Below are 25,686 nucleotides of genomic sequence, written 5' to 3' on the forward strand. Positions count from 1 at the left end.
GCCCTCAATTTGGCCAGTATCATTTCAGAGGCTCCGGAAGGACAAAGATGAGAAAGTGTTGACAGAGCCTGGTGTTGTGAACTTCTGATCATGGTGTTTCTGATAGGGAATAGTAATACTTCTGAAACTATTTCTGTTGTTTTGGTCTATTAGACTGCTCTGGGAGTATTCGCTCAGTCTCTGCCTTCAGTTGTAGGAGGTAGTGAAGGAGCTGGGCCCATATATCTGTTCAAGACTAATGCCTATCCTTTTGGTGTAAAGGAGCCTGGGGACAGGGATTATCTGAATGAGAGCAGATCTCATTCTGGCATGTGGGTGTGGGTCATGTCCTGTGAGATGTACCTAGAATGGCCCAGTTGACTCCCCCTCCCTCTGCCAAAGCTGACCTCTTTTCTCTGATAATTTGCTCCAGGAAAGCCTAAAGCACCAGGTGTTGTTCCTCAGGGTCCAGGTGTGCAGTATTTTCTGAAGGTTATCCCATTTCTCAGTGGTAAACACTGCTGTGTCAGGGTGCTGCTCTGGGGCCACTTGGAGCACACAGATTTTTGCTAGCAGGATTGTGAAGCTTTGCATTGGGCTGCAAAGCCAGGGCTTGAGCCAGCAGCTGGAGAGAGTCCAGGACTAGAGTGTTTTTGGGTTTGGGGGTGGAGAGCTGAGGGAGAGAGAGGGAGGGGCAGGAGGGCAGAGCTACACAAGCAGGCAGTCGGCTGCTTTGGCTTTGCTGTCAGCGGAGAGGACTTTACTCAGGTCTGAGGGCTGCTTGGCCACCATTACTAGAGACCGGAGGGCGCTGCCTTGGAACCCTGACTTACCGGCACTGCACCCGGCCTATTCCAAGTAGCTCTTGTGCTGTGTTTTTTTTTTCCCCTCTGGGAGGCAAGTCTCCTCCCTGTCGTCCCTCCTGCTCCTCCCCCGTTCTGCGAGGATGATGCCGCTCTATTGCACGGCTCAGCCAGCTGATGTCACTGGCAGCGGGAAGCATCAGCAGCCTGATCACATGCTGACCCAGTCTGTAATGCAGACGGGATAGGGGTGTGTTGTGGGGAGGGGGATGTATGGCAACTGCTCTTGCTCAAACGCCCCCAAAAGTGCAGAGGCAGCAGCTGCAGCGTCCAGCCAGCTTGGATGTCTGGCCCTTGAGCCTGGGGAAACTATTATTAATAGTATTTATTGTTGATGCTATCGGGAAAAACAGCCCTTAACTCTAGGGTTTCTGCTATCCTCCTGTCCAAAGCAGACTTCCAGGACTCTGAAGAAACAGTTACAAGCAAGATGCTTTTCCCCACCTCTGCGCAAGAATCTTCCCGTGGCCTCCCAGATGCAAATGACTTGTGCCTTGGCCTGCAGTCCCTCAGCCTGACCGGCTGGGACCGACCCTGGAGCACCCAGGACTCAGACTCCTCAGCCCAGAGCAGCACACATTCAGGTAAGTCTGAGAGGGATAAGTCAGCTGGGGGAAGGGGCTCAGGGGGAGGGATAGTGGAGGATATCCACAGCAACAGTTGTTCTGCTCCCCTTTGCTCACTCCCTGTACACACACAACATGGAGTTGTTTTGCAAGAGATGGAAATACTAGCTGTGACTGTGGCAGGACAGATGGCTGCTCGCAAAGCCAGGCAGGGCTTTTCCACTTATCCTGATAAATTCCCTGGAGTTGTTAGTCTATACTTGGGTGGCTCTGAGAAGGGTCCCCAAGGTGACAGCCTTATGCAAAGATGATCCAGCTAACCCCCTGGTGTCCAGGCCTGTCTTAGAGATGATGAAGCAAAACACTTTTAGGTGGGGGAAGGGACTTAAGGGACTGATTACTAGATGACCAGATTCTCTCATTGGCTTTTAAAACAGGGAGCTACATATGGAGGGCAGGTGATCCTGAATCATTATGAGGGAAAAGAACTGTAACCTCAGGTGAGGCTGGGTACTGAGTGCTAGGATATTGAAATTGCCTTCACGTAAGGTTAAGAGCATTGATCCTGAAAGAAGTAGGCAGGGTGAGCAGACTTAGGGTAACTCCCAGCCACAGAGGCTTGCCCCACCTTCCCTTCCTCCCTTCTTCCCTCCCTTCTTTCCTTCCTTCCCCTCCCGTTTGTCCCTCTCTCCCTCCCCCTCTTCCTCCCTCCCTGCCTTCTTCCCTTCCTTCTTTCCTTCCTTCCTTCCTTCCTGTTGAGGGTAGCTGGATGGATGAGAGAAGAGCCACTCCCCTTTAGGAGTCCTTGTCATTTTGGCAGGATTTGATGGGGACAAATTGAAGGGACTTCTCGGCAACCCCTTGAACTGCTTCTGTTCATTATTTTTATTTCTCTCTTGTATCAGGAGACAAGTTGACCAAGTACAAGTCTTAAAGTATTCAGCAAGAAATGTGAACTTAAATGCTACAAATGCACTTAATATCTACAGATTTTACTTTATGTAAAAAAAAAAAGTATTGGCTATAGGTTCTCTAGGAAAATAGGTGATGTAGGTGTTGCCATTTACTGTTGATGCTGATGATGGGGTCCATTGAGCCTGCTGTCTTTCCCCCACCTCCCTGATCCAGGAACCAGCAGTCACGGCAGCAAGGCACTGTTCTGTCGATTTCTCTGGTCTCCACCCTGTTTGGCGCAGGTCTTTTTTTAGAATCCTTTGCAGATACTGGGACTGGTGCATCTGCTAGGCATTTTAATGCCCAGTTGTTTTGGTTAAAACCCATTTGGGGGAGGGGAAGTGGGTTTTTAAAATTTGGAAATGAGTAAGGAAAAGCTTTGCCCTAAGTAATTAATCACCTCTGGGTTATGGTGGAGTCTCTGGAAGTACTGGCTTCAGCTGACTCAGGCTTTTCTGGAAAGATTGATAACTGCCCTCTATTCCTAGGCAAGGAAGTATAGTGTCACTGTTTGGTATCCTGTGCCTGGACCTTGTCTTAGACAGTTACTTTCTTCTGTATGTTCTTTGAAGTAGCCTTGTCCTGTCCTCACTGCCACTGGGTTTGACCAAAAGACAGAAGAATTCACAGAGGAGACGGGCATCTGTTTATGGATCATCATTGTTTGATCAAGCACTTGTACTGGGATACAGTTTGAGGAGGTGGCACTTCTTTGGCTCTCATTTTTTTTTTTTACAAGGGTCTTTTTGAAATACATCTTTGGGCCATAGAAATGCAGGTGTGTCCAACTTGGGGGCTAAGCATACATGGCCTGAAAGTTACTGTGGAAGTAAGCTATAAAAATAGCTTGGCTGGACAAAGTGACACAAGCTTACAATCTCAGCTCTTACAGGAGTTTGAGGCAAGAAAATCTTTTGAGCCGAGGAGTTTGGGGCCAGCCTGGACAACATAGCCAGACCCTGTCCCTTTTATTGAAAAAAATCTTAGGTCCAGCTTCCTCACCACTTGAAAAGCCTATGTCTATAGCTATTTGTTTCTGTAGTGGGAAGGTTTTTTTCTTCTCCATCTTCCATCTCAGGCACTTTAATGATAAATATTACATGATTTTGTGGCTCAGAGAAGTTTTTGATTTTATGAATCTGAGCCTCCAGATTCATAAGGACTAGAAAGTTGCCTAAGCAGAATGATCTGGCTGAGGGCAGAGTTAGTATGGATATTTCTTCCTTTCTGAGAGTTGAAGACACACCCATTCCTAATCGCCGTGTTCTTTGCCTTGCCATCTTTGGTTTTTAGAGCTGAGTGGCAGCCATCTCTTTTCTTTCCCTGTGTGCTGGGCCGTCTTGGAAAGCCCACAGGAGGGTACCGCCTCCTACAGTAGGACACAGCTCTCCCACCAGCCAGCTGCAGTGCCAGATCGTACACCCTCGCCAGCAATGCGGGAACATACAGCCCACATTCCAGTGCCTACACTGCTTTTTCCTCTGAAAACCAACTAGGTCAGTTTCTTCACACAGAGAGGAGAGATTTCAATAGCTTCAGGAAATCTGGGAGTTATCCTTGCACACAGCCTGCTTCCTCGTCTCTCTGTGGGGCCCAGGGCAAAAGCTTACTCTCTCGGCTCTGTTTGTTGATATATTACCCCAGGCAGCCATGGCTTCACATCTGACCATCTTCTACTACTCTTTAAGTATTCAGCAGTGTGGAAGGTAGGACTGGAGAGCAGGACTCTTGACAAAACATCTTGGCTAAACTCCGTGGGCACCCTAAGCACCGGCTGTGTGCCAGGCATTGTGTTAGGCACTGAAGGTGCATCAATGAATAGGTTAAAATTGCTTCTGTTAAGAATCCCCATGACTGTCAATGGAAACAGATGAGAAAGTATACCAAATGGAGCATAGTAATTGCTGTTATCGAGGCTTCCATTTTCTCCATAAGGACTTTTTTTTTTTTTTGCATTAGTACAACCTTTCTTTGAGTTCCCAGCATGAGGGTGGTACATGAAGAACATTCTCCAAGAACCAGAGTGCTGCTGCTACATAAATTCCTTTGACCTCAAAGTCCTGCTGGAAGACCCTGGGTGGAGTCTGATTCTGAAAGCTGTGCCTGCAAGGCCCATATAGTTTTGGATGTGGCATTTTGTAAGGTCCCTCCTTTCTGGACTGTCAACCCCTGGTAGGGAAGAAGCCCTTCAAGCAAGATGAGTATTAGAAGTATGTTTTTCTCAGTCTCCAAATAGTATGTGGCCAGGGCCACTCTTGTCCTGCTTGTCACATCTTTAAGTCCTGTAACAGTCATTAGGGCCATGGAGGCCATTCTCAGTATCCTGCAGTAGGGGATAGTGACTAATAGCAACCACTTATCAACTGCTTCTTAGGCTGAGTACATCACATGATTTTAATGCTTGTATAGATAAGGAAATAGGCTCCCAGAGGTTGCAAAGTGCCAAAAGTGACACAACTGGCAAACTCAGCAGTCCAAGCCCGGTCTGGTTTGGTTCAAAAACTCTCATACTTCCTGTTAAACCTGTGCTTCTATGCATGATCCCTTGGACAAGACATGTAACTGTCCATAGTACAGGGGACTATTTAGCCAGAGGTCATAATGTTCCCTTGCTGGAACTCTAAAGGTGAAGGTGCTAGAAAGACAGTTCCCACTCCTCCCAACCTCAGTCGTAACTCATTATTTTATGACCTGCTGGATTTGTGTCTTCCCCCTTATGTCTCATGTGTACAGTATTACTCAGCAAGAGAGTGGGATGACCTGAGAATCTACTTTGAGGGACCTGGGAAGGACTCTTAACACCTTGTAAAGAAGCCCAGTAGGCAACTCGGTACTCAGTCTATGATGCCAGAGGACGTATCCTATAAAGTTCTGTGGGAATTAACTCGTTCACCCCATCTGGTTTCTGCCTTAACTGCTGACCAGTTAATGGAATGTTCCCTGTTCTGTGTTACTTACAGCATCCCCCCACTGATCTGTAGGCTAGATCAGCCTGAGATGAGAGGGGAGTCTTGAGTATTTTGCTTTGATACTTCCAGTATCTTCCAAATAGCCATTTTAAGGCAACATTCCAAATAGGCTTTAGGTCTCTCCTGTGTGAAATGTGGACATCCTAAGACCAGCCAAGGTCTCATGGTCTTTTTCAACTCCAAATTCTCCACTCACTGTATTTCTAGCATGCAGCCACAGTGACCTTGCTCATAGCTGTTTAATAAATATTTACTGAATGATGAGTGCTGAGCCACTCTGTTGATCCTGGGTGGGATTTTTGTTTTGTTTTGGGTTTTGTTTTGCCATGCTAGTAACTGAACCCAGGGCCTCTCACATTCTAGGCAAGTGTTGTACCACTAAGCTACATCCCCAGACTACCTTGATTCCTTTTTTTTTTTTTTAACTGCATATGGTAGTTCTGACATAGTCTATTCCACTCTTCTGCCTCCTACTTGTGTTGATCAACAGCATGAATAGAGCCTTCACGCGTAGTGTTTTTTAGCCCTAATAGCTTCTAGGGCATAATGGTTTAGTTTGACAAAAGTTTTTGTCATACACCAGAGCCTGAGTTCTAAAGTCAAGTAGTCTGTTTGGGAACAACTTCTAGTGCAGAGAGGAGGGAGAACTGGGAAGCATTGTGAGAGTGGGTGCCTCAACCATGAGAGAGGAGCTGAGGTGGTTGGATGTGTAATGGCCTTATATGGAACTTGAGTATTTATTCTCTGTAAGTGATGGAACTTGTTCAGTGATAAAAATGGGGAGTGCCATGGGGAAAAGGCTGTGCATGGTATCACACCAGGTTATCATTTGAATTGGGGTGTGTTGTAAAGTAGCATATTTGGGGTCACAAAGAGTGGTCTGTTTTCATATCTGGGAGAATGCTGTCTTCTGCCTTGCTGCCTTCAGGTAGATTCTCAGTAAGCAACCTAGAGCCAGGGATGGAGATGAGGAAAGAAGGTTCCAGATGTATGACCTTATATCTTGAGCTAGGAATAATGGTGCTCAGTCTGGATTTTCCCTGTGAGTGCTCCCATTAGTCAACAAGTGTTTGACTGTGGTCCCCTAGGCCTACTCTCCGCTTCTGCCCCTCAGCTGTTCAGACAACATCTTGCAATGTAAGCATCCATTTCCAAGCCCTTGCTGCCATCAGACTCTTGGGTGCCTTTGTACTCTTGGGGAAGGCTTCAGAAAATTCGAACAGTGACTCAGCTGTAAAAACCCACAGGAGCTGGCATAGAAGGGTGAAAGTAGAGAAAGTTAACAATCATTCTAAAAATATTACTGCTGATTTGGTCTCTTGTACTCTCTGAAGTAGCGTTAATGAGCTGGAACCCTCTACCATGTTGGGCTATAGAGGGACAGTCAGGTCACTCTAGGGCATCTGACCATGGGTCACAGTTTCCAGAAACCTGGCTTTTTCTGTAGGTTGAAGGAAATCTCAAATAAGCTTTATCTAGATTCTCCTGTTGTTGACATTCATTTTATCCTATTTGCTATATCTTTTGTGCTTGCTCTTGCAACCCCCCATTCTGAACCATTAAGAATAAAAATGAGGGGCTGGGAATTTAGCTCAGCGGCAAAAGCGCCTGCCTGGCAAGCGCAAGGTCGTGAGTTCAGTTCCCGGTACCGGAGAAAAACAAAAACAAAAAAAGAATAAAAATGATACTTTACATTTATGGGTAGCAAAACAGTTATGAACTTCAGACAATCGAAAATTGATAGAATACTGTTAATAAACTTGTTTATTCTAGTTTTGTCAGGTGAGGTAGTAATGTTCTTTATAGAATTTTTCTCTTCTCTCTTAACATGTATCTGCTCCAAGTGCTGGCCGTAGCTTCCTTCTTCTCCCCCAGGATGAACTCTTCACTGTTTTGAATGATTTTCACAGTATTCAGCTGGTTCTGCCCATCACTTTTCCTGAAATATTATCATATTCTGTGCCACGCTTTATATTATTTGTACCTAGTACTATGTCTGTCTGCCTCTTTGGTTCTCCTTCTACCCCTACCCGGGGTTTTCAGATCTCAAAATTCTGGGAAATGTCCCATATAGCCACTGTTGTTTATTTGGGTCGTTCCCCCACCACCACCGCTTTTCCTTGTTTAGTTGCGTTTGTGTTCTAAGAATTTATGTTACAGCCTGCAGCCTTTAAATCAAGGAAAATCAGGTATAGATGTTTGCATGTGGTAAGGGGAGTAATTAAAAATTTCAAGTAGCAAGCCTTAGGTTTTCTGGATTAGTTTTCCTTAATTGTTACAAAGAGCTCTCCTTGGGAGCCTGTTAAAACGCAGATTGTGATTCATATTTGGGGTGGAGTCCAAGATGCCTTTTTAATGAATTTCTACAATGGCAGGACCCTGGCTTAGTTTTGAGATCCAGATGTGTTAGGTCCATGGCACTGATTTCTGGTAGGTAAGAGTGCTCATCTGTAGATCTTTAAGAATTGGAACAAAAAGGAGAAGTAACAGGAATATGACGCCGTAGAGATATGAGGCCCTAACAATTATTTTAAAAGTAGCTAGTGAATGTTACACTAGGAAGATATAGCTCAGAGTCAGGAAGAATGGGTTCTACTTTGTCCTTCATTGGCTGTTACTTATACTTACTGACTACCACTGAGTGATAGTTTATTTTTGCTAAGATGGGATAATACCCACTTTTTAGGGTCTGATGATTATTTACTTGGAGTGCTTCTGGCACAAGGTCTGGGCACATGCTGGGTGTGCACTAAATAAATGTAGGTTGCTGTTAGTAAGCCTGGCCCAATATGAACAACAGATGACTGACTATGAGCTAGGAACACTTGAAGTGGCCAGCTTAGGTTGTCATGTCATTTTCCGCTAAGGCAAGCATATTGTCATAGCAGAAGAGTACAATTGGTGTAATTCCTAGCTTTGGCAGAAGAACTTCACAAAACCACAAGATACCTTTGTAATGTTCATAGGTTAGTTGAGGTAGACATATTTATATCCAGTAAAGACAATAGTGACTGTGAATTGATGTGAATGAGAAAAATGTCCTGTTGTGGCCACCATGTTGCATTTTGACCCTAATGTTCCTTTTTAACCATGGACGAAGGCGCAGTTCCTGCTGCTTGTACTTACCCACTTCAGTGCCCCAGATACAGACACTGTGGGCCAGCCATCCCTCCTTGACTGTGTTTCTTCATACAGCTTTGCACTGTCTCCCTTGTCAACTCTGAGCCCTCTCCTCAGCTGCTTCAAACTCTCCTTCCCAGGGTAACAAACTGCCCTTGATGTTGTCTATTACTGGTAGCTGCTCCCTCCAGCTTCTACTCTAGCTGAAGGCTTATCTTACAGTGCTACTTTGCCAAGTAGCACCTTCTCATTCTCCCAAGCCTCATCTACTTCAGGGCCAGTCTTTTTCTTTCTCCTTCCCAACTTCCCTGTCCTTCCCCTTCCTGAAGATTTCTACTTTGAATTTTCTTTTCAACTCAGGCACACCTATTGCCTTGGCTCCTTTTAACATGTGTATAGAACCTACCCAGAATTTTAGACTTTATACACAGTTCAGCTACTTGTTCACACCGTGGCCCTTGCCATCCTCAGAATTCTAGCTATTCATTATTCTACCTCCTCCTCCTCTGTTTCCTTCATTCCTCTTAAAACTATTAGCCCAGTAGCTTGAAACTGCTATTTCTCCATTTATTTGCTTCCAGTCTGTTGACTCTGTTCTTAGTCCTTTAATCTGTGACCCACTCTTCATCCTCTTTGTTGCTGTCTCCAACTCTGGTTGTCCCATTTTCTCCTTCACACCTCCTTGGGGGGAAAAAAAATCACAGCCCTCCAGGTGCCTGAGCTCTGCTGGAGACAATCCTGACAGTCCAGTTTAGTACTTGCCTTCCTCTCAGCTGGGTGCCTCGAATTACAGGCAGTCTTCCTCAGTTTCCCTGGCTATCCCCTCACCACCTCTTAACCCTGTGTTCAGTGTCTGTCAATTACCCTTAGGATGAAATCCAGTCATACCTTTCTGCCTGGTTGTCAGGGTTCTTTGTGATTCAATTGTGACCACATTGTTCACCACCCTTGTTTTTGTAAAACAGGAAGAAGGATGAGGCCCTCCGGGGCATTGACATCACTTTTAAGACTGACACATATGATCTGTGGATTTTCTCTGTACTTTTTACCAGGTTTCGGAGCAGTAGAGAGGAACCTTGAGTAAATCCTGACATCTCCTGCCTTCTCAAGGCATGGATTCCAGGGACTTAGATATTTTGTTTGTTTCAAGCAGGGGTTCATCAAACATTACTCTGAGGTGTTTATCAAGTATTGTTTCTGACTGGTATCAGAATCCAAGCATTTGAGACACTTAGCATCAGCATATACATTTAGCTCAGTGCTTTTGAAAGGCCTAAAGGCCTAGGTAAAACACTGTTTGCTTAAAAAATAAAATAGTAAACTAACTCCTTGGTGGATATGGTTTGGCTTTCCCCTCCCTTCACAGATACTAGACTTGACTAAAATTAAGACTTACCCACAAGGTATTGAGCAGAATGGGTGGACACTGAAACTCATTGCTGGTGGGAATATGAGATGATATATCTATTGAGGAAAATAGTATAGCAATCTTCTAAAAATTTAAAGTATTTTACCACTGTAGAATAATAATTGGATTAATACATCCATAATCTCCCCTGCATTAAAAAAATAAGGGCACGGTTACTATATCTTTATCTGGAGAGGGAGATCATTTGCCTGAGGAATCCAGGCTGATCTGATCCCATGGTATAGTTGTTTTGGATCTTGTGTATGCATATGCTCTTAGTGTATCTGATACCCTGAGAGCATATCTTGACTTTGATTTCAGAAATTTGTTTCTATCTCTTGGGACTTGTTCCAGCACCAGTCTGGCATTTAGCTTACTTGGAAGCCTGGGGGGAAAATCAGCTATGGGTGACTGTGTTTGGCATAATTGCTAGTCAGGGCTGAAGTAGACCCAGTCACAGCCACTCTTTATTGAGCACTTACATTATTTGGTTTCACCTCATAGTCATTTTGAGGCAGATAGTCCCGCTTCTTCACTCTTTAGATGAAAAAACAAGCAAACACCAAATTAAGGCTTTACCATAGCATTTGTACTTCTGTAGCTCCATGACAAAGCCCTCTTACTTGTTGTCACCCTTACAGGTAGGGGATGTGCTTTGCTCATGTCCCTCATTTCTCCAAGACCAAGTATGGAAAATTTTTGCTCTTTTTAAATGTTTGATATTAAGTACTTATTGTTTTGTTTTGATTTTTGGTTTTATGAGACAGATCTTTGCTATACAGTGTAGGCAGCCCGTGACTTCACTATGTAGCCCAGGTGGCCTCAAAATTACCATCCTCCTGCTTCAGCCTTCCAGGTGGTAGGATTATATATACCACCATGCCTGACCTAGTATTTAAATAGAGTACTGTATTGTGTACTGGGCACGAGAATACTATACTTACTATTTTATCCAGGATGCCAGTGGAAAAAGTGGAGCCTCAGAGGGGCTGAGTAAGCTTCCTAGAGCTCTTAGCTATCCATGGAGGGGGCAGACCCAGGGCTTTATCCCTGGTTTGTTGTATGTCAAAGAGTAGACTTCCTCACATCTATATGCATCAATGCTAGATATTCCATCCAGTTTAGAGATGCCCAGAAGATAATTTGTATATGCTAGAAGTTTGCATAAGGGAATTTCTCAGATGAAACATGCTTATATGCTTCACCGTGCTTCTAGCATGTAGCATGCAGCTCTGAATTGTAGTTACATGGCTTTAGAAAGATGGGAAATCTGATAAACATATTGACAAGCAGTAAAGGGATATGTTTGGACTTCCTCATTGTGCTGCAGGCATATCCAGATATTAACTACAGCGGTAACTCTCAGATCCCTTGTGGCACAGCTGCCCAGATGTTGGCACAAACCCTTAAGGATGGTGGCAGAGAGCAGGAACGCTTACCTTCAGATAGTCAGTCTGTAACTACCACCAGTGGTCCCCAGGTGGCCAGATCCCAGAAGTGAATGGTTATCTGTTCATTGTATTTTATGTTTCTGACTGTGGGAGAAAAGAGCTTCTGGATGGAAAGAATACTAATAAAGTTTTCCAATTTTTGTTGTGTTTTGTTTTGTTGTCCTCCTAGTACTGAGCATGCTCCATAACCCACTGGGAAATGTCCTAGGAAAACCCCCCTTGAGCTTTCTGCCTCTGGATCCCCTTGCGTCTGACTTGGACAAGTTTCCAGCACCCTCAGTTAGAGGATCCCGCTTGGACACCCGGCCCATCCTGGATTCCCGCTCTAGCAGCCCCTCTGACTCAGACACAAGTGGCTTCAGCTCTGGATCAGATCATCTCTCAGATTTGATTGTATGTAACATACTTGGGAAGGAAGGTTTGAGGGTGGAGTTGCCTGTTTGTTTTCAAGGGAAGGAAGGTGAAGTTCTTGTTTTAGAGCTTGAAGTGGAGGGTGTTTGCCAAAATGTAGCCTGGGAATGGGGTGGTGGGAGGAGTGGAGACCATCCTGCATGTCTGTGGAGCTTTTCATCCTCAACAGAATCAAGGATGTTTCACATACCCATGACGATGTATTTTAGGCCTTGGACCCAGAGCTCTGTACTAGTTATTCCAAGAGCTATTGGAAAACAATTAATTTCAAAAGTAAATCCGTAGCCAGGCGTGGTGGTAGATTCCTGTAATCCCAGCACTGGTGAGGCTGAGGTAGAAAGATTGCCTTGAGTTCGAGGCAGCCTGAATTACAGAGTGAGACCCTATCTCGAACAAAAAAATAAGGGCCCTGGCACTGCTCTGTTTCTTAACCTTTATAGGTGTTTGGCCTTTAAGCAGTATCATTTGTGTCCCTTTTATATATAATATCTCAAGAATTTTAAGCGCTGATATAAAGATGACATTAGCAGTTATCAGCGCCATAATTTTAATCAAAACCTGACTCTAGATTCTATTTTTTTTAACTGACCCATGCCAGCTCTGTCTGAGGCCATGGTGAATCCCAGAAATATTGCCTCAGTTAATATATGTATCTCATGTTCTTTACAGCCATGTTTGACAGGTGCAGTGCCAGTGTTAAATAGAGGTGGTAAATGGATTAGAGCTGGGTTGAGGTAGTATAGCAAGTATAGATAGAATAGCATAGACATTATAGATAAGGGATAGAAGTAAATATCTGTGGGATTAGCAGTGAGACAGCTTCTTGAAATAAAATCCAATTTCAGGTAGGTGCCTTCCAAGTCTTGGTTCTCTGTGCCAAATCTCCTGAGCTTAATGTTCAGTAAATAGGATGATTTTTACCCTCATCTTTTCCATACCCAGGACTAGTGACACTAGTCATGGTCACAGTTTCCATTTATGACAGAGCCCATTAGAGCCCACCTTGTTTACTTGTCAGCCTGTCATAGACTGGACAAGCTGGCTTTGGTGTTTCCACTGCCCAATGGTTTTCTCTGTTTAGACTGTGTTTCAAGAAGGGCAACCACACTAGGTCCTTTCTTTCCCTAGGCTCGTTTTACTGTCCTGTAAGATGGGTTCATGTGAGCTGCTTTACATTCTGTTTCTGTGACTTCAAATGGAACTCGTCTTGGAAATTCACTTCATGACTAACATTTGGGATTTTGTTTTAAAAACCTTCTCAGATATCCTGCCCCAGTGGTTATGTTGGGAGGAACTAAGGATGATATTAAAAAGGAAGTAGAGGCAGTATTTGAACTTATGGAAAATATTTTATGAACTACTTACTTTGTTTTTATAATGTCATTTGACCCCTTTATATCATAATGTAAGGCCTTGACACGAGCATGTAATGTAACTCAAGTTCCCATATATTTCTTATACAGTGTGGAGCTCTTGCAGAACACATTTTGACATTGTATTTCTAAGAGTCTGAACAAAGAAAATACAAAATATGAAGAAGCTACATCGTAAAATGTTTATAATTCTGAAAACTGGAATGTTTAAATGTTTAATAGTAAGCAAATGATCCAGTGAAATATAGTTTAAGTAAAATATGTTAAAACTCTGTGTCAGTATGGAAAAATGTTGAATGGGGAAGAAGGAGAATTTGCATAAATTACAGTATAATGACAACTAATCTTAAAATGCATAGAAAGAAAGTCAAAATTTAACAAATGATAAATGTATATTAGGTATTTTTCATAATTTCTGTATTATCACTTTGTAACAGAACTGTTCTTTAAAAAACTATGTCTTCCTTTTTCCTCCCCTAGTCAAGCCTTCGCATTTCTCCTCCTCTGCCCTTCCTGTCTCTGACAGGGAGTGGTCCAAGAGACCCCTTAAAGATGGGGGTTGGGTCCCGCATGGACCAAGAGCAAGCTGCTCTCACTGCAGTCACACCCTCCCCAACCAGCGCTTCAAAAAGATGGCCAGGAGCTTCAGTGTGGCCATCCTGGGACCTCCTCGAAGCTCCCAAGGATCCCTTCAGCATAGAGAGGGAGGCCAGACTGCATCGGCAAGCTGCAGGTGAGTGTGGCTGGGATGTGTGTGGGGCCTGAGACCTCATTCTTGGAGCGCAGAGGAGGTGACATTAGTTCACACAGTGGTGCACTACCTAGGAGAGGGCTTGGTTGCATCTTCAAAGAACTATCTGTTTTGTGGAGTATGGGATAATTTTGAGGCTGAGTGGAAAGAGGCAGATAATCTGGTGCGCAGGGCACAGCATAAGGGGTTGGGTCTGTATCTCTCACACTTCTGTGGCGACTGGCTGTGTGCTGCCCTCCTTTTGATTCTTTCATGAATAGGTGTCCTCAAGAAAAGCCCTGGAAATGATGCCTGGAATTTTGTCTCCCTCCTCCCTTTCTAATTCACAACCTTATCAAACACAACCCATGCTGAGGCTCTCTGTCCTAAAGCTTTCTGATGGGCACATTTAGGGATACACTGTGGGTAGGTAGCCCATTTGTCAATCTCTAAGGTGTGGGATGTCCCCAAGTTCCATGGTCTCTTAGGGGTTAAGGATTTATCATTTAAATGATTTTAAACACGCTAAATAGTCTTTTCTGTTTGTTTTTTTGTGCTGGGAATCAAACTCGGGACCTTGTGCTTACCAGGCAGGTGCTGCACCTCTGACCTATATTCCCCGGCTCTGTAAAATATTCTTCATCTTATACTAGTGTTTGAAAATAAATGAGCTATACATACACTATTGAAATCCTTCATGGAGATGCTCATCAACCACTGTTCTGGGGTCCTGCTGGTGACTAGTAGATGTTAGTTTCTCTGTCCATTTATTTCCAAAGGTTTTAGTTTGTCACCCCACAGACTGGTCCAGATCTCATTCTCCTCTCACAATGCAGCTGCCCTGGTCACCTCATGGTTTTGATAACCCATTCTTTTGCTTTCTCTTGTGCTGTTTTGCTATAAAGTGACATAACATGATTTTGGGTGAAGCCAATATATTCACTTCTGTTTTTGCTATAAACTGTTACCAGCAGGCTCCAGTTTCTTCCTGTAGCAACACATTAGGTCTGTCTTTTCTGGACTTATCCTCCACAGCTTTGTCCTTAAAAAGATGGTTTTCATTTCATTGGGTCTGCTAAGGAGGAGCGTGAAATGGGCAAGAATGAACCATTCGCTGCCTAGGTCAGTCTCTGGCCTGGAAAGGCACAGACTGAGCTGAGACAAGTTTTATAGACTGATAGAATGAGTCACCAAGAAGAGGCCTCTAGAAATATTCAGGAGCAGGCTAGGCAGTATTTATGTAAGTTTATATTTATATATTTATTTGTGCTTCTCATTGGCATACATAGGAAGCTGTATCTGTTTAGATGGTATAGGAAAAACTCTGGCAGTTATGGGGCATGGTTTTAATTTGCCCCAAAAGCTGAGGAACAGCTGTGACGTCCCTGTTGAGTTGCTATTGGTGATTTCTATTGATAGTATCCTTGCTTCTGTGATTGATGAGTTCAAAGCTAAAATAAGAAAATAGGAGAACAGCAGTTCCTCATTTGAGTATTGAAGATAGGTCAGTATGGACCAGTAGGCCTGTGGGACATTGTATATAAATTACTCTATTTACTTTCAAGTAATGATAAACTCAAATAGTACTATAAGCAATAACTAGATAAACTGCTTTATGATTAGCACATCAGTTATATCTTTGAAAATAGGTTGGGATGTGATCATTTTTACCCTGTATTTTAGTTTTGTAGTCCTTTCAGTTTTACTGGGAACAGAGTGGTTTGGTGAGACATAAGGTTTCTTATCTTTTGGAATAGTCATGGATATTCCCCCAGGTAGCCAAATTAGAACTGTGGCCAGTCTGTTTCTTTTTGAAGTAATTCATCCCATATTCAGGGAAATATGGTGACTTTGCTGATTCTCTGACCCCTTGTTTCTTTGTACTCTACCAAAGCTGTGAATGAAGCCACCTGTACCTGGAGTGGCCAGCTTCCTCCCCGGAATTATAAGAATCCCATCTACTCTTGCAAGGTGTTCTTAGGAGGTGTTCCTTGGGATATTACGGAAGGTGAGCTGCCTCTAGGACCTCCTGCTTCAAAGCTAAAGGTGGGGCCTGTCTTTCAGGAGCATGAACCTTAGGCTCAAGGCCAGAGGCTGAACCTGTCTCAGTACAAGGTGCTGCAGGAGCAGCTGAGGGCACTTCTGGACTCCCATAGTGCTTCTGTGTCTAGTGCTTACACTTGTTACCTGACACCAGAAGTCACCACGGAGTTATTTGTCAAAAGAGGTGAACCAGGAACAGGACAGGTGATCCTGTGCTTGAGCCTTTTCTGGGGAAGGCTGGGCCTCATTTTCTTCTGTTTTTTCTTGTCTCTTTGCAGCTGGATTGGTTAACACCTTCCGTGTTTTTGGTTCTCTAAGTGTAGAATGGCCTGGTAAGGATGGCAAGCACCCCCGGTGTCCTCCCAAAGGTAATATGCCTAAAGGTAATAAAGACATGGTAGGAACTTTTTTTTCCCCTCCTTAGTACATAATTGCACCAAAGGGTGCTGGGATGTCACAGCTGCATGCTGGTACCATGGTGGGCATTCCAGGCACAGACCTTTCTGTGGTCAGCACTCCCTCTTTGGCCTCTCATATCCCTCTGTTTCCTCTGAGCAACTCTTCTGTCTGTCCAAGCTCACAGTGCAGAGAGCTGCTTCTGAATCCCTTTTCTGTGCACTTCCTCTCCAGAACTGAACCCAGAAGCACCTTCCCATTCAGAATGAGGTGCTGGAAAAACCTTCCCTTGTCTGCCTGCCACTGCCCAGTTACGTTGTTGCCTGACCTAATTTTGAGATCCCTTTGGAGTTGGCAAGAATGAGGACCAAGCATCTGATTCCTCACTGGTCTGAAATGAGATCCCTTCCCTGTAGAAAGGAGCAGCTTCTATTTTCACCTTCTGCCATCTTCATTGAACTGAACCAATGATTTAACTAGGCTTTTAAAGCTATACCTGCATCCCCTGGTAAACTGGCTACAGATCTGCCGTCCCTCTTGGCTCAGCTGACCTCAGCATACTCTGTGTTCTGAGACAGAGAGCTGTGTGGCACTGGTGGAGTCCTCTGTCCCAGCTTACCATGACTTGCCCTTATCAGGGTAGGAGATGGTGTGCATCTCTCTCCCTTGGCCTGGGCATACTGTGTAACAGGTGCTTTCATTCAGCAAGACTTCAGGAGTAGAACAAAATGTGTCTGGTGCACAAATCCCCCTTTTGGAAGAAAACTCACGATGAAAAGCCAAACCTCAAGAGTAGCCACCTGAGGAATGTTAATGTACTTTTCCCTCTCATTGTGAATAGGATATGTATATCTGGTCTTTGAACTTGAGAAATCTGTCCGGGCCTTACTTCAGGCTTGCTCTCATGACCCGCTGAGCCCAGACGGTCTGAGTGAATATTATTTCAAGATGTCTAGCCGAAGGATGCGCTGCAAGGAGGTGAGTCAGCATTGGTACCCCTCTGGGTCCAAGTGATTAGCATATGGAGGCACTGGATTTCCTGGTTAAAGCAGACACACAGGCTACAGCCAAAAGTATTCTTCCTGAAGCAAGAACTCTTCCGTTATCCTACTATAAACACAAGAGTATCTTCTTAGTTATATTAAAAAATCCCAACCTTTGAGCTTTAGTGGGGTGGTTACAAGGTGTGTACATGCACACACACTTCCACACATGGGAATCCCAACTGTCTTCCACCACGTTTTTTTCTAGCCTATACTTCTATTCCAAACTTACTATCTTCGAGATGAAATTTAGAGCAACAGTTTTCTCTATTTGGATTTAACTGATAAAATCACCTCTTAAAAAAATAATTAAATAAATAAAATCAGGTAGTCCTGATCTCAGGCTGATCCCTCTGCTGCTCCCCACCGCCCTTTCCATGATGGGTAAATTCCCCTTTGCTCACACCCACCTGAGTCAGGAGTTGATTGATTAAATACCTCTCTCTATATGACTCCATGTCCCACATACACACCTTTTGCCCACCCTGGTATGTCCTTGGTATCTGGGAGGCCCTCATTTATTTGTTCCTACTTTATGAATCTGTCTGGGTGGAGTTTAGGAATCTTCACTTTAACTATACTCCTCAGGTGGTTCTAATAGAGTTTGAGAATCACTTGCTTTGAATTCAGTGTGGTTGTTTTTAAAAATCTGACTCCAGAATACATCATTTTTGTCACATTGCACTAGATATGTAATAGCTTTGAAACCTTACTTCCTAGGAGCTCCATGACATTCCCTTCTAGCTTATCAAATGAGAAACTAAAATTCCTTTTTTATTAAAATTATCAGTAGCTTCCAGGGGTTTAACAGAGAGGCATGAATAGACATAACACAAAGGATTTTTAGGCCAGCAGAACTTTTCTGTGTGATACTGTAATAGTAGGTATATTTCCTTCACATTTGCTCAAACCCACAAAATGTACAGCAGACTTGAAGAATGAATCCTAATATAGGTATGGACTCTGGGTGCGGGGGACGCATCAGGGGAGGTTCATCATTTGCTGGTGCTGAACGTTGGTGGTAAGGGAATCTAAGGAAAATTTCTGCTCAGTGTTACTGTGAGCCTTAAAACTACTCTAAAAAATAAAACCTGTCTTTTAAAAAAATCTGTATAGTAAGGGAGAAAATAAAATTTAATAAAATAGGCATTTTATTAAATAACCTATCAATAAGTCTTTTATAAGGTGTTTATCTTATAGATGTTTCCTGGTTGGTACTGTGACTCACAGTTCCCCTGCTTTCTGTCATCCATTGGCTGAAGGCATGAGCTTATTGTATTCCAGGACTTAGCTCACATGCCTTCCTGGTCCCCTGCGTTCACACTAGAGCCAACCGTATCCACACCACATTTCACTTCTCAGCCTCTCTGTTTACACCTTTCCCTCTCCCTTCCTGTCTCATCACCTTGCATCTTTCTCTGATGACTGGCTGTAGGCTGTCCCCGTTCTCTACCTCTCTGACTCTTTTCCCTTTGTGTCCCCTCCTCCATTGTAAGTATAGTTACTATTTGACTCCTTTTTATATTCTTTTCCATCTCAGAAACTTACTCTTTGGCTCTACACTTAAGGTTTAGACTGATTTGCCTCTCTAGCCTCCCACTCTGTGATAGCCTCCTCCCATGGGCCCTCCATTTGGATGCTGTGTAACCCCTAAACTCTTCTGTGTACAAAATGGGCTTTTTTACCTTCTAATGAAATTGGCTGTCCTAGTAACTTCTGCTAGGTCCTCTCATCCCCAGATCACTTTAGTCCTGATTCTATCTTGTTTATCTACCATGCCCAGGCAGTATGAGTTCTGCAGACTCTGCTGTTGCAGAATCTCCTTGTTCTCTTTTCCTGTGGCCAGCAGCCTTGTCCAACTCTTAATTACCTGTTCTCTGCATTACCATTTTTTCCTCCTTACTGCTTTCTGCCAGAGATCTCTTCCTACTTCAAGACATTTTAAAAAGATCTCACAGATGAATCTTACAGAAACACCTACTGCGCATTTTGTTGTGGACCCCTCCATCTGCTCTCCAGGTTTTGTTCTGAGTTCAGGGGATTCAGGGACAAAGGATGTATCAGCTCCTGCCTTAGTGTTACCCAGTTCTGCAAGACCTCAGGGTTATCTCTGTGTGACTTCCCACTCTCCCTCTTTGTCAGTGCTCCTGGCGCAAAACCTCTGATGCATAGTTTGGGCCAATAACCATGTCACAAATATCATAAGCATTCCTATTCCTCTGTCCTTCAGGCTCCACTCTTTTAATTTCTTTGTGAATTCTTTGTTTCTCAAGAACTCACGTGCTGTCTTCATTAGTGTCCACGGCCCTTGGTTGGAACCACACAGTTGGCAATTATAACAGGGTACTAGGTTCCTGGGCTTAACAGTTGGTACTTTTTTGCTTACTTTCTTGGGTGAATGAGTGCTGTTGTTGTGCTTACTTTGACCATTCTAAACACATGAACTTAGTAAATTTCAGTTCACTGGGTTGGATAGAGTACCTTACTGGACACTTGTGTGCCTGATAGGTAATGGTGCCTTCTCACTCCTGCACAGGCCTTTGCAGCCCCCATGTACTGTCTCCATAGCACAAGAGCCCCTCTGTCTTTGCCCTTTGCCCTGGCTGATACACTTTTGGGGAATTTTCAGGTGCAGGTGATCCCCTGGGTCTTGGCTGACAGCAACTTTGTCCGGAGCCCATCTCAGAGGCTGGACCCCAGTAGGACAGTGTTTGTTGGAGCCCTGCATGGGATGCTCAATGCCGAGGCCCTGGCTGCCATCTTGAACGACCTATTTGGTGGAGTGGTGTATGCTGGGATTGACACAGATAAGCACAAGTATCCCATTGGTAAGTGTCCTAATTTGTGTGGGAAAGCTTAGTGGCCCCTGGGAATAGACCAAGATTGTGGTATTTCCCCTTGAGAGCAGAGAGAGAGGCCTGTCCTAGGCCTGCCAATCAGTGGATACCAGCAGCATAGTGTCTTTCCCAGATAAGTCACTAGTACTGCCCCGCTCTTAGGCAGGGGAAAAATAAGTCATTGGGGGCTGTAGAGAGTGATTAACGGGAATGAGGAAGAACTTTGTTGGAAGCTCAGAGTTCACAGTTTAGAACAGATAATGGAATATTGCACTGAAAAAGGCCACACTTTCCTGAACTTGTCCAGTTTATTTGTTTGTTTGTAGACAGCAATTCCCAAAGCTCAGGCTGGCCTTGAAATCACTATGTAGCTCAGGCTGGCCTTGTGGATGTCCTTCTGCCTCACCCTCTCAAAAGAGTGCTGGGCTTATAGACATGTGGCACCACAGCCTGCTTCCAATTTCCTTTAGTAAAAGTTCTTGAAAATCTGTGGTGTTCTCTAGGGTCAGAGACCAAGTTAGATCAAAGGAAGGCTTTCTGGGTGACTCAGGGAGCAAACAGAATGCAGTCATGGCCTGTGCTGTCCCATCTCAGGAGGAGTCTGGGCTGATCTGGGCTATTAGGTTCAGTCAGCCTCGCTGAGAAAAGTCAGTTCCATAGTCATGGCAGAATTGCCACAGTGACGGGTTTGGAAGTAGAGCCTGGACTGTCCAATCACGATGTGCCTAACCCACCTCCCCAGATGCATAGTCTGCCCACCCACAGTGCATCTGGCCAGGAAGGAGCACCATGTGCTCATCAGTGCTGTGCTGAGAACAAGGACTTCAGAGGCTGCAGGGTGGAGGCGGCACTTGGCAAGATGGAGCTTCTTCTGGCTCTCCCCCTGGGTCTTCAGGGTTCCTCCATGCCAGGAGGGGCATGAATGCTGGGCCTAGTCTTCAGAGAGATGTTCTGTTGGCCTCTTGGTTTCCCCCTCAGCCCTTTGCCCTTATCAGTGCATCTATCTACACGAATCATCCCTTCCCTTCTTTCCTGAATGGTTTGTGCCAACATGGTCTGGAACTCTAGCATCCAGTACAGTAGCCATGAGCTAAATGTGGGTATTAGTGCTTGGAATGTGGTTCCTAGCCAGGCGTGGTGGCACACGCCTGTAATCCCAGCCCTTGGGACGCTGAGGCGGGAGGATTGTGGCGAGTTCAAGACCAGCCTGGGCTACAAGGTGAGCTCAAGGCCAGCCTGAACTGTCTACCGAGACCCTGTCTCAAAAAGACAAAAAAAAAAAAAAAATGCGGTTCCTGTCTCATGTTAAAATGGTATTTTGGACACCTGGGATTAAATAGAATGTGCAATTTAAATTAATTCAACTACTTCCTTTTTATTTTCATGTGGCTACCACCAAATTAAAAATGAAGTAAGCAGCTCATGTTATATTTCTGTTGGACAGCACTGGTGTAGAAACAGGGTTGTGGAGTATTGAAGAGTGGCATTTGAGAGAATTTGGCTAGAAGCTAAGTTCTGGCCTTTTTGTTCTAGGGTCTGGCCGAGTTACTTTCAATAATCAGCGTAGTTACCTGAAAGCAGTCAGTGCTGCTTTTGTGGAGATCAAAACCACCAAGTTCACCAAGAAGGTAAGTTGGTTTGTGCCCTTACTCTGGGGTATCTGAGAGAGGCTTGGGCTAGTAGCTACCGGGGAACTAGAGAAGTGAGCCTGCTAACAAAAGGCTAGGGTTTGGGGTGGGCCTGGTCTTCATGGGCTCAGGAAGGAAGCTGGGAGTGTTGAGCAACCTGGGGGCTGGAGGGCAGCACCTTCTTCACTGTGGTATTTGTCTGCTTCAGTGAGTTCCTTGCTATGCTACCTCACCCAAATCCTCCAGTCACCTGCTGCTAGCTGATAGAGTGCTGGGGGATAGTGCACTGAAATGACCAGGCAAGAAGGTGTATGTGGTTGCTTGCACCCTCAAGGCAGCCAGCCTGACTCTCCGTGGTGTGAGTCTGTTCCCTAGGATGGCTGTCTCTACTCTGCCCATTATTTTGTTTAGCCTCCTGAAAACACACAGGCATCCTGCATTCTGTGTGTGGCCCAGTCCTGTGCTCTTGCCCACATATCTGGGTGCTGCATCCTCTGCTTTTGCTTTTCTGCAGGTTCAGATCGACCCCTACCTAGAAGATTCTCTGTGTCACATCTGCAGTTCTCAGCCTGGCCCCTTCTTCTGTCGAGATCAGGTGAGTTCCTTGGCTACTGGAGATGTCTGTGAAACCCCTACTTCAGTGAACAGTTCTTGGGTCTGTGTGTTTGTGTGTGTGTGTGTGTGTTGCTGAGGATCAAATCCAGGGCCTCACAGGTGCTTGGAGGTGCTGAATTACTGAGCTACGTTCCCTTTCTCTTCATTTAGGAATTCTTAAACCATATTTGTGGCACTGAGTATTGGAGTTCTTTTTGTCATTGTTTTTGAGACAATGTCTCTCTTTGTAGTTCAGGCTGGCCTTGAACTATGTAGCCCAGGCTGGCCTTGAACTTGCAGTGATCCTCCTGCCTCAGCCTCCTGAGTGCTGGGGTTACAGGTATGCCCTGAGTGTCAGAGTTCTGAGGGATGTCTAAGAGCAGAAGAGGAGGCAACAGTCAAGGGACACACCATAGTCAGCTTGACCCAGAACTCTTGGGGAAGCTTGTTGAGTCAAGCCCTGGTTACCTTGGCTTGCTTTCCTTGGGTAGCTGCTGTGCATTGTGGTACTATGGCTGGGCAATGGGATCAGCAATTCCTGTGAGCCGGACAGTACTGCTCCAGCTCTGAGGCCCTCCAGAGGTTTTATTCCCCAATCCAGGACCCTTTTCGGAGCCTCTAGACTCTTTGATATTTGCATCTGGGCTCTACCCTGGTTGTTGTGTCTCCGTCTTTAGCAGGATGAGTTTGAGCTGCTTCTATAACATCCAGAGTGAAGTTCTATACGTTGGTCTGGAGTGCAGTGTGAAAGCTGTCAGAAAGGCAGAGAGCAGCATGGCACCTTTCCATGGGATGGACCTGGTGGGGAAGCATGGATGGATCTGGATGTGTGTCTGTGCTTCCCAAACTCATCACCCGAGGGTCTTGAGAAGTATGCATTCTGATTCAGTAGCTTTAGGGTGCATAACTTGAATTTCATGTTTCTAACAGGTTTCCAAGTGGCATTTGTGTGGCTGGTTAGAGCCACACTAGGACAAGTCTGGGGAAAGCCTGGGGCTTCTTAGGACACTAGCAGCCCATCCATGCTTACATGATTGTTCTGCGGTGATGTTGACATGTTGAGAATCTCTGGGTAGATAGTAGTTACACTCAGGCTCCTGAGTTGAGTGGGAAATAAGTTGAGATAGTTAAGTAAAGCCTAAAAACAGTATCCTGATCAGCCCCTTCTGGCAGACTGCTGTGAGTCAGTACCTTTCACAGGTGACCCACATTTCAGGTAGTTGCTCAACAGTTCTTGCCTGAGATTAGCCAGCAAGAGGTGGGCTGAGGCTGAGGGTCAAATCTAGTCACCTTTTCTCACTTAATGGGAAGAGGAAAGAATGTTCCCTGACATTAGAATCTGTAGACGGTTCTTCAGGCATTCTTGCATATTAGCAGCTGCCTGATAAACAACTATTCTGTAGGAGGTGAGAAGGGCAGAGGGATAGAAGAGCAGTTGTAGTGGTGAGAGAGGATGGGGAAGCTGCTCAGACTCTGAGCACACTGAGAGTCTAACACATTGCCATGAGGGCACCCACAAGCAACACCATAGACTCACCATGGTAGGTCAGGCCTTGGGTTGTAAAGGGCTCTGAGGTGCCGTGTCCTTCCAGCCCCACAGAAGCTCTCATAAGAGCAACCTGCTTGTGCCCCAAACTCCTGTGCCTGGTTCACACACACAGCTATGGCTCTCCTCTCTCTGTCTCTCTGGCCCAGGTCTGCTTCAAGTACTTCTGCCGGAGCTGCTGGCACTGGCGGCACAGCATGGAAGGCCTGCGCCACCACAGCCCCCTGATGCGGAACCAGAAGAACCGAGACTCCAGCTAGAGGAGCAGGCAGTGCCTAGTGGCCGGTGGCGCTCAGGCAGCAGTTCAGGCAGCAGCTTGCACCGCTACCCTGTCATTGGCGAGCAGGGAGCTGGCTTCCCGAGGACAAGGGAAAATCGTAGTCACCTTTGCACTTGCTGAATCTGTCTTTGTTTCTGCACTAATGCACAATGAGTTTTGTCGGGTTTTGTTTTCAGGGGGTGTGCCAGGGCAAGGACCTTGTATCTGCTCACCCTCCAAGCAACTCTGTAGTTTTCCCAGATTTTAGTTCCTCATTTTGCAGATGAAAAGCAAAAAAAGAACTATGTGTCCAGGAGGTATTGACACGGATGCCTACATCTAGGTTTATTTATTAAAGCGCTTTTTTACATTCCATGCAATACTGATGGTGATGATGTGCAGGTCTCATTGGTTTCATTCTTGCAGTTGCCATACAGTGCCTTTCCATTTATTTAACCCCCACCTGAACGGCATAAACTGAGTGTTCAGCTGGTGTTTTTTACTGTAAACAACAAGGAGACTTTGCTCTTCATTTAAACCAAAATCATATTTCATATTTTACGCTCGAGGGTTTTTACCGGTTCCTTTTTACACTCCTTAAAACAGTTTTTAAGTCGTTTGGAACAAGAGATTTTTTTCTTTCCTGGCAGCTTTTAACATTATAGCAAATTTGTGTCTGGGGGACTGCTGGTCACTGTTTCTCACAGTTGCAATCAAAGCATTTGCAACCAAGAAAAAAAATTTTTTTTGTTTTATTTGAAACTGGACTGGAAAAACGGTGTTTGAGCGGCTGCTCTATATAGTTTTAAATGGTTTATTGCACCTTCTTAAGTTGCACTTATGTGGGTGGGAGGGTTGATAGAAGTTTTTAATCACAAAGTCACAGGACTTTTTTCTTTTGTAACTGAGCTTAAAAAAAAAAAAGGGCTGCTTTTTTGGTGGGAGCAGATGAAGGCTCACAGGAGCCCTTTCTCTTAGAGGGGGCAAGTACCCTTCCTTACATCTTTCATTTGAGGAATGTATGAATCAACAGTTGCAGTTGACTGAAATGCTACTGGAATTTGAAAACTTGACTTTTCTTTCCTTCTATTTTTTTTAAATACTACTTGCCCCTCTTAGGGAAGCTGTGTGCCAAAGAACCAGTGTCATAACCCCTCCCTCCTGCCGAGCTGATGTTGCATTGTTGCATATCCCAGCTACTCTGTGGGTTTCGTGAAGCTGTGTGTGAAGTCTCTACCTCATTGTAGTATATGCAGGCAAGACTGCACTCTCCTACAGATGTGTGGAGTAAGCTGTGGTGTAGTTTTTTTGGCACATAATAAACACGTTGCAGCAGAGTTCTTTTGTCTGTGTCTTGAGGTGTGGAAGCAAGGGGGCAGTGAGTGGTGTGTCAAAATTCCAAAGAAAAACTCATGCTGTTGGACTTTCTCTGGGATGCCAGTGCAGGATGGCGGCGGGACCACGTGGGAGACGTGGCCGGGAGTATCTCTTGGTCACCTCCATGGCCAGATGGACC

At 44.9% G+C, this 25,686-nt stretch overlaps 1 protein-coding gene across 4 annotated transcripts in view; it reads left to right on the forward strand.

The window, feature by feature from the left end:
* The window catches only part of Cpeb1 (cytoplasmic polyadenylation element binding protein 1), a 75,392-nt gene extending 49,885 nt beyond the window's left edge, over positions 1-25,507 (forward strand). The window contains exons 3-12 of one of the 4 annotated variants that reach the window (XM_005381479.2): positions 1,235-1,426; positions 11,480-11,703; positions 13,575-13,827; positions 15,719-15,832; positions 16,146-16,250; positions 17,105-17,241; positions 19,936-20,134; positions 21,677-21,771; positions 22,286-22,366; positions 24,061-25,507. In XM_005381479.2, coding sequence (XP_005381536.1) covers positions 1,235-1,426; positions 11,480-11,703; positions 13,575-13,827; positions 15,719-15,832; positions 16,146-16,250; positions 17,105-17,241; positions 19,936-20,134; positions 21,677-21,771; positions 22,286-22,366; positions 24,061-24,171 — 1,511 coding nt within the window. In that variant the 3' untranslated portion in view covers positions 24,172-25,507. The remainder of the gene's footprint in view (positions 1-1,234; positions 1,427-11,479; positions 11,704-13,574; positions 13,828-15,718; positions 15,833-16,145; positions 16,251-17,104; positions 17,242-19,935; positions 20,135-21,676; positions 21,772-22,285; positions 22,367-24,060) is intronic. The other 3 variants (XM_005381480.2, XM_005381481.2, XM_005381482.2) reach the window with 3 other exon arrangements.
* The last annotated feature ends 179 nt before the right edge of the window (positions 25,508-25,686 follow it).

Source organism: Chinchilla lanigera, unplaced genomic scaffold, assembly GCF_000276665.1.
Source record: "Chinchilla lanigera isolate Chin_1 unplaced genomic scaffold, ChiLan1.0 scaffold00015, whole genome shotgun sequence".
In the NCBI taxonomy this organism is placed as follows: Eukaryota; Metazoa; Chordata; class Mammalia; order Rodentia; family Chinchillidae; genus Chinchilla; species Chinchilla lanigera.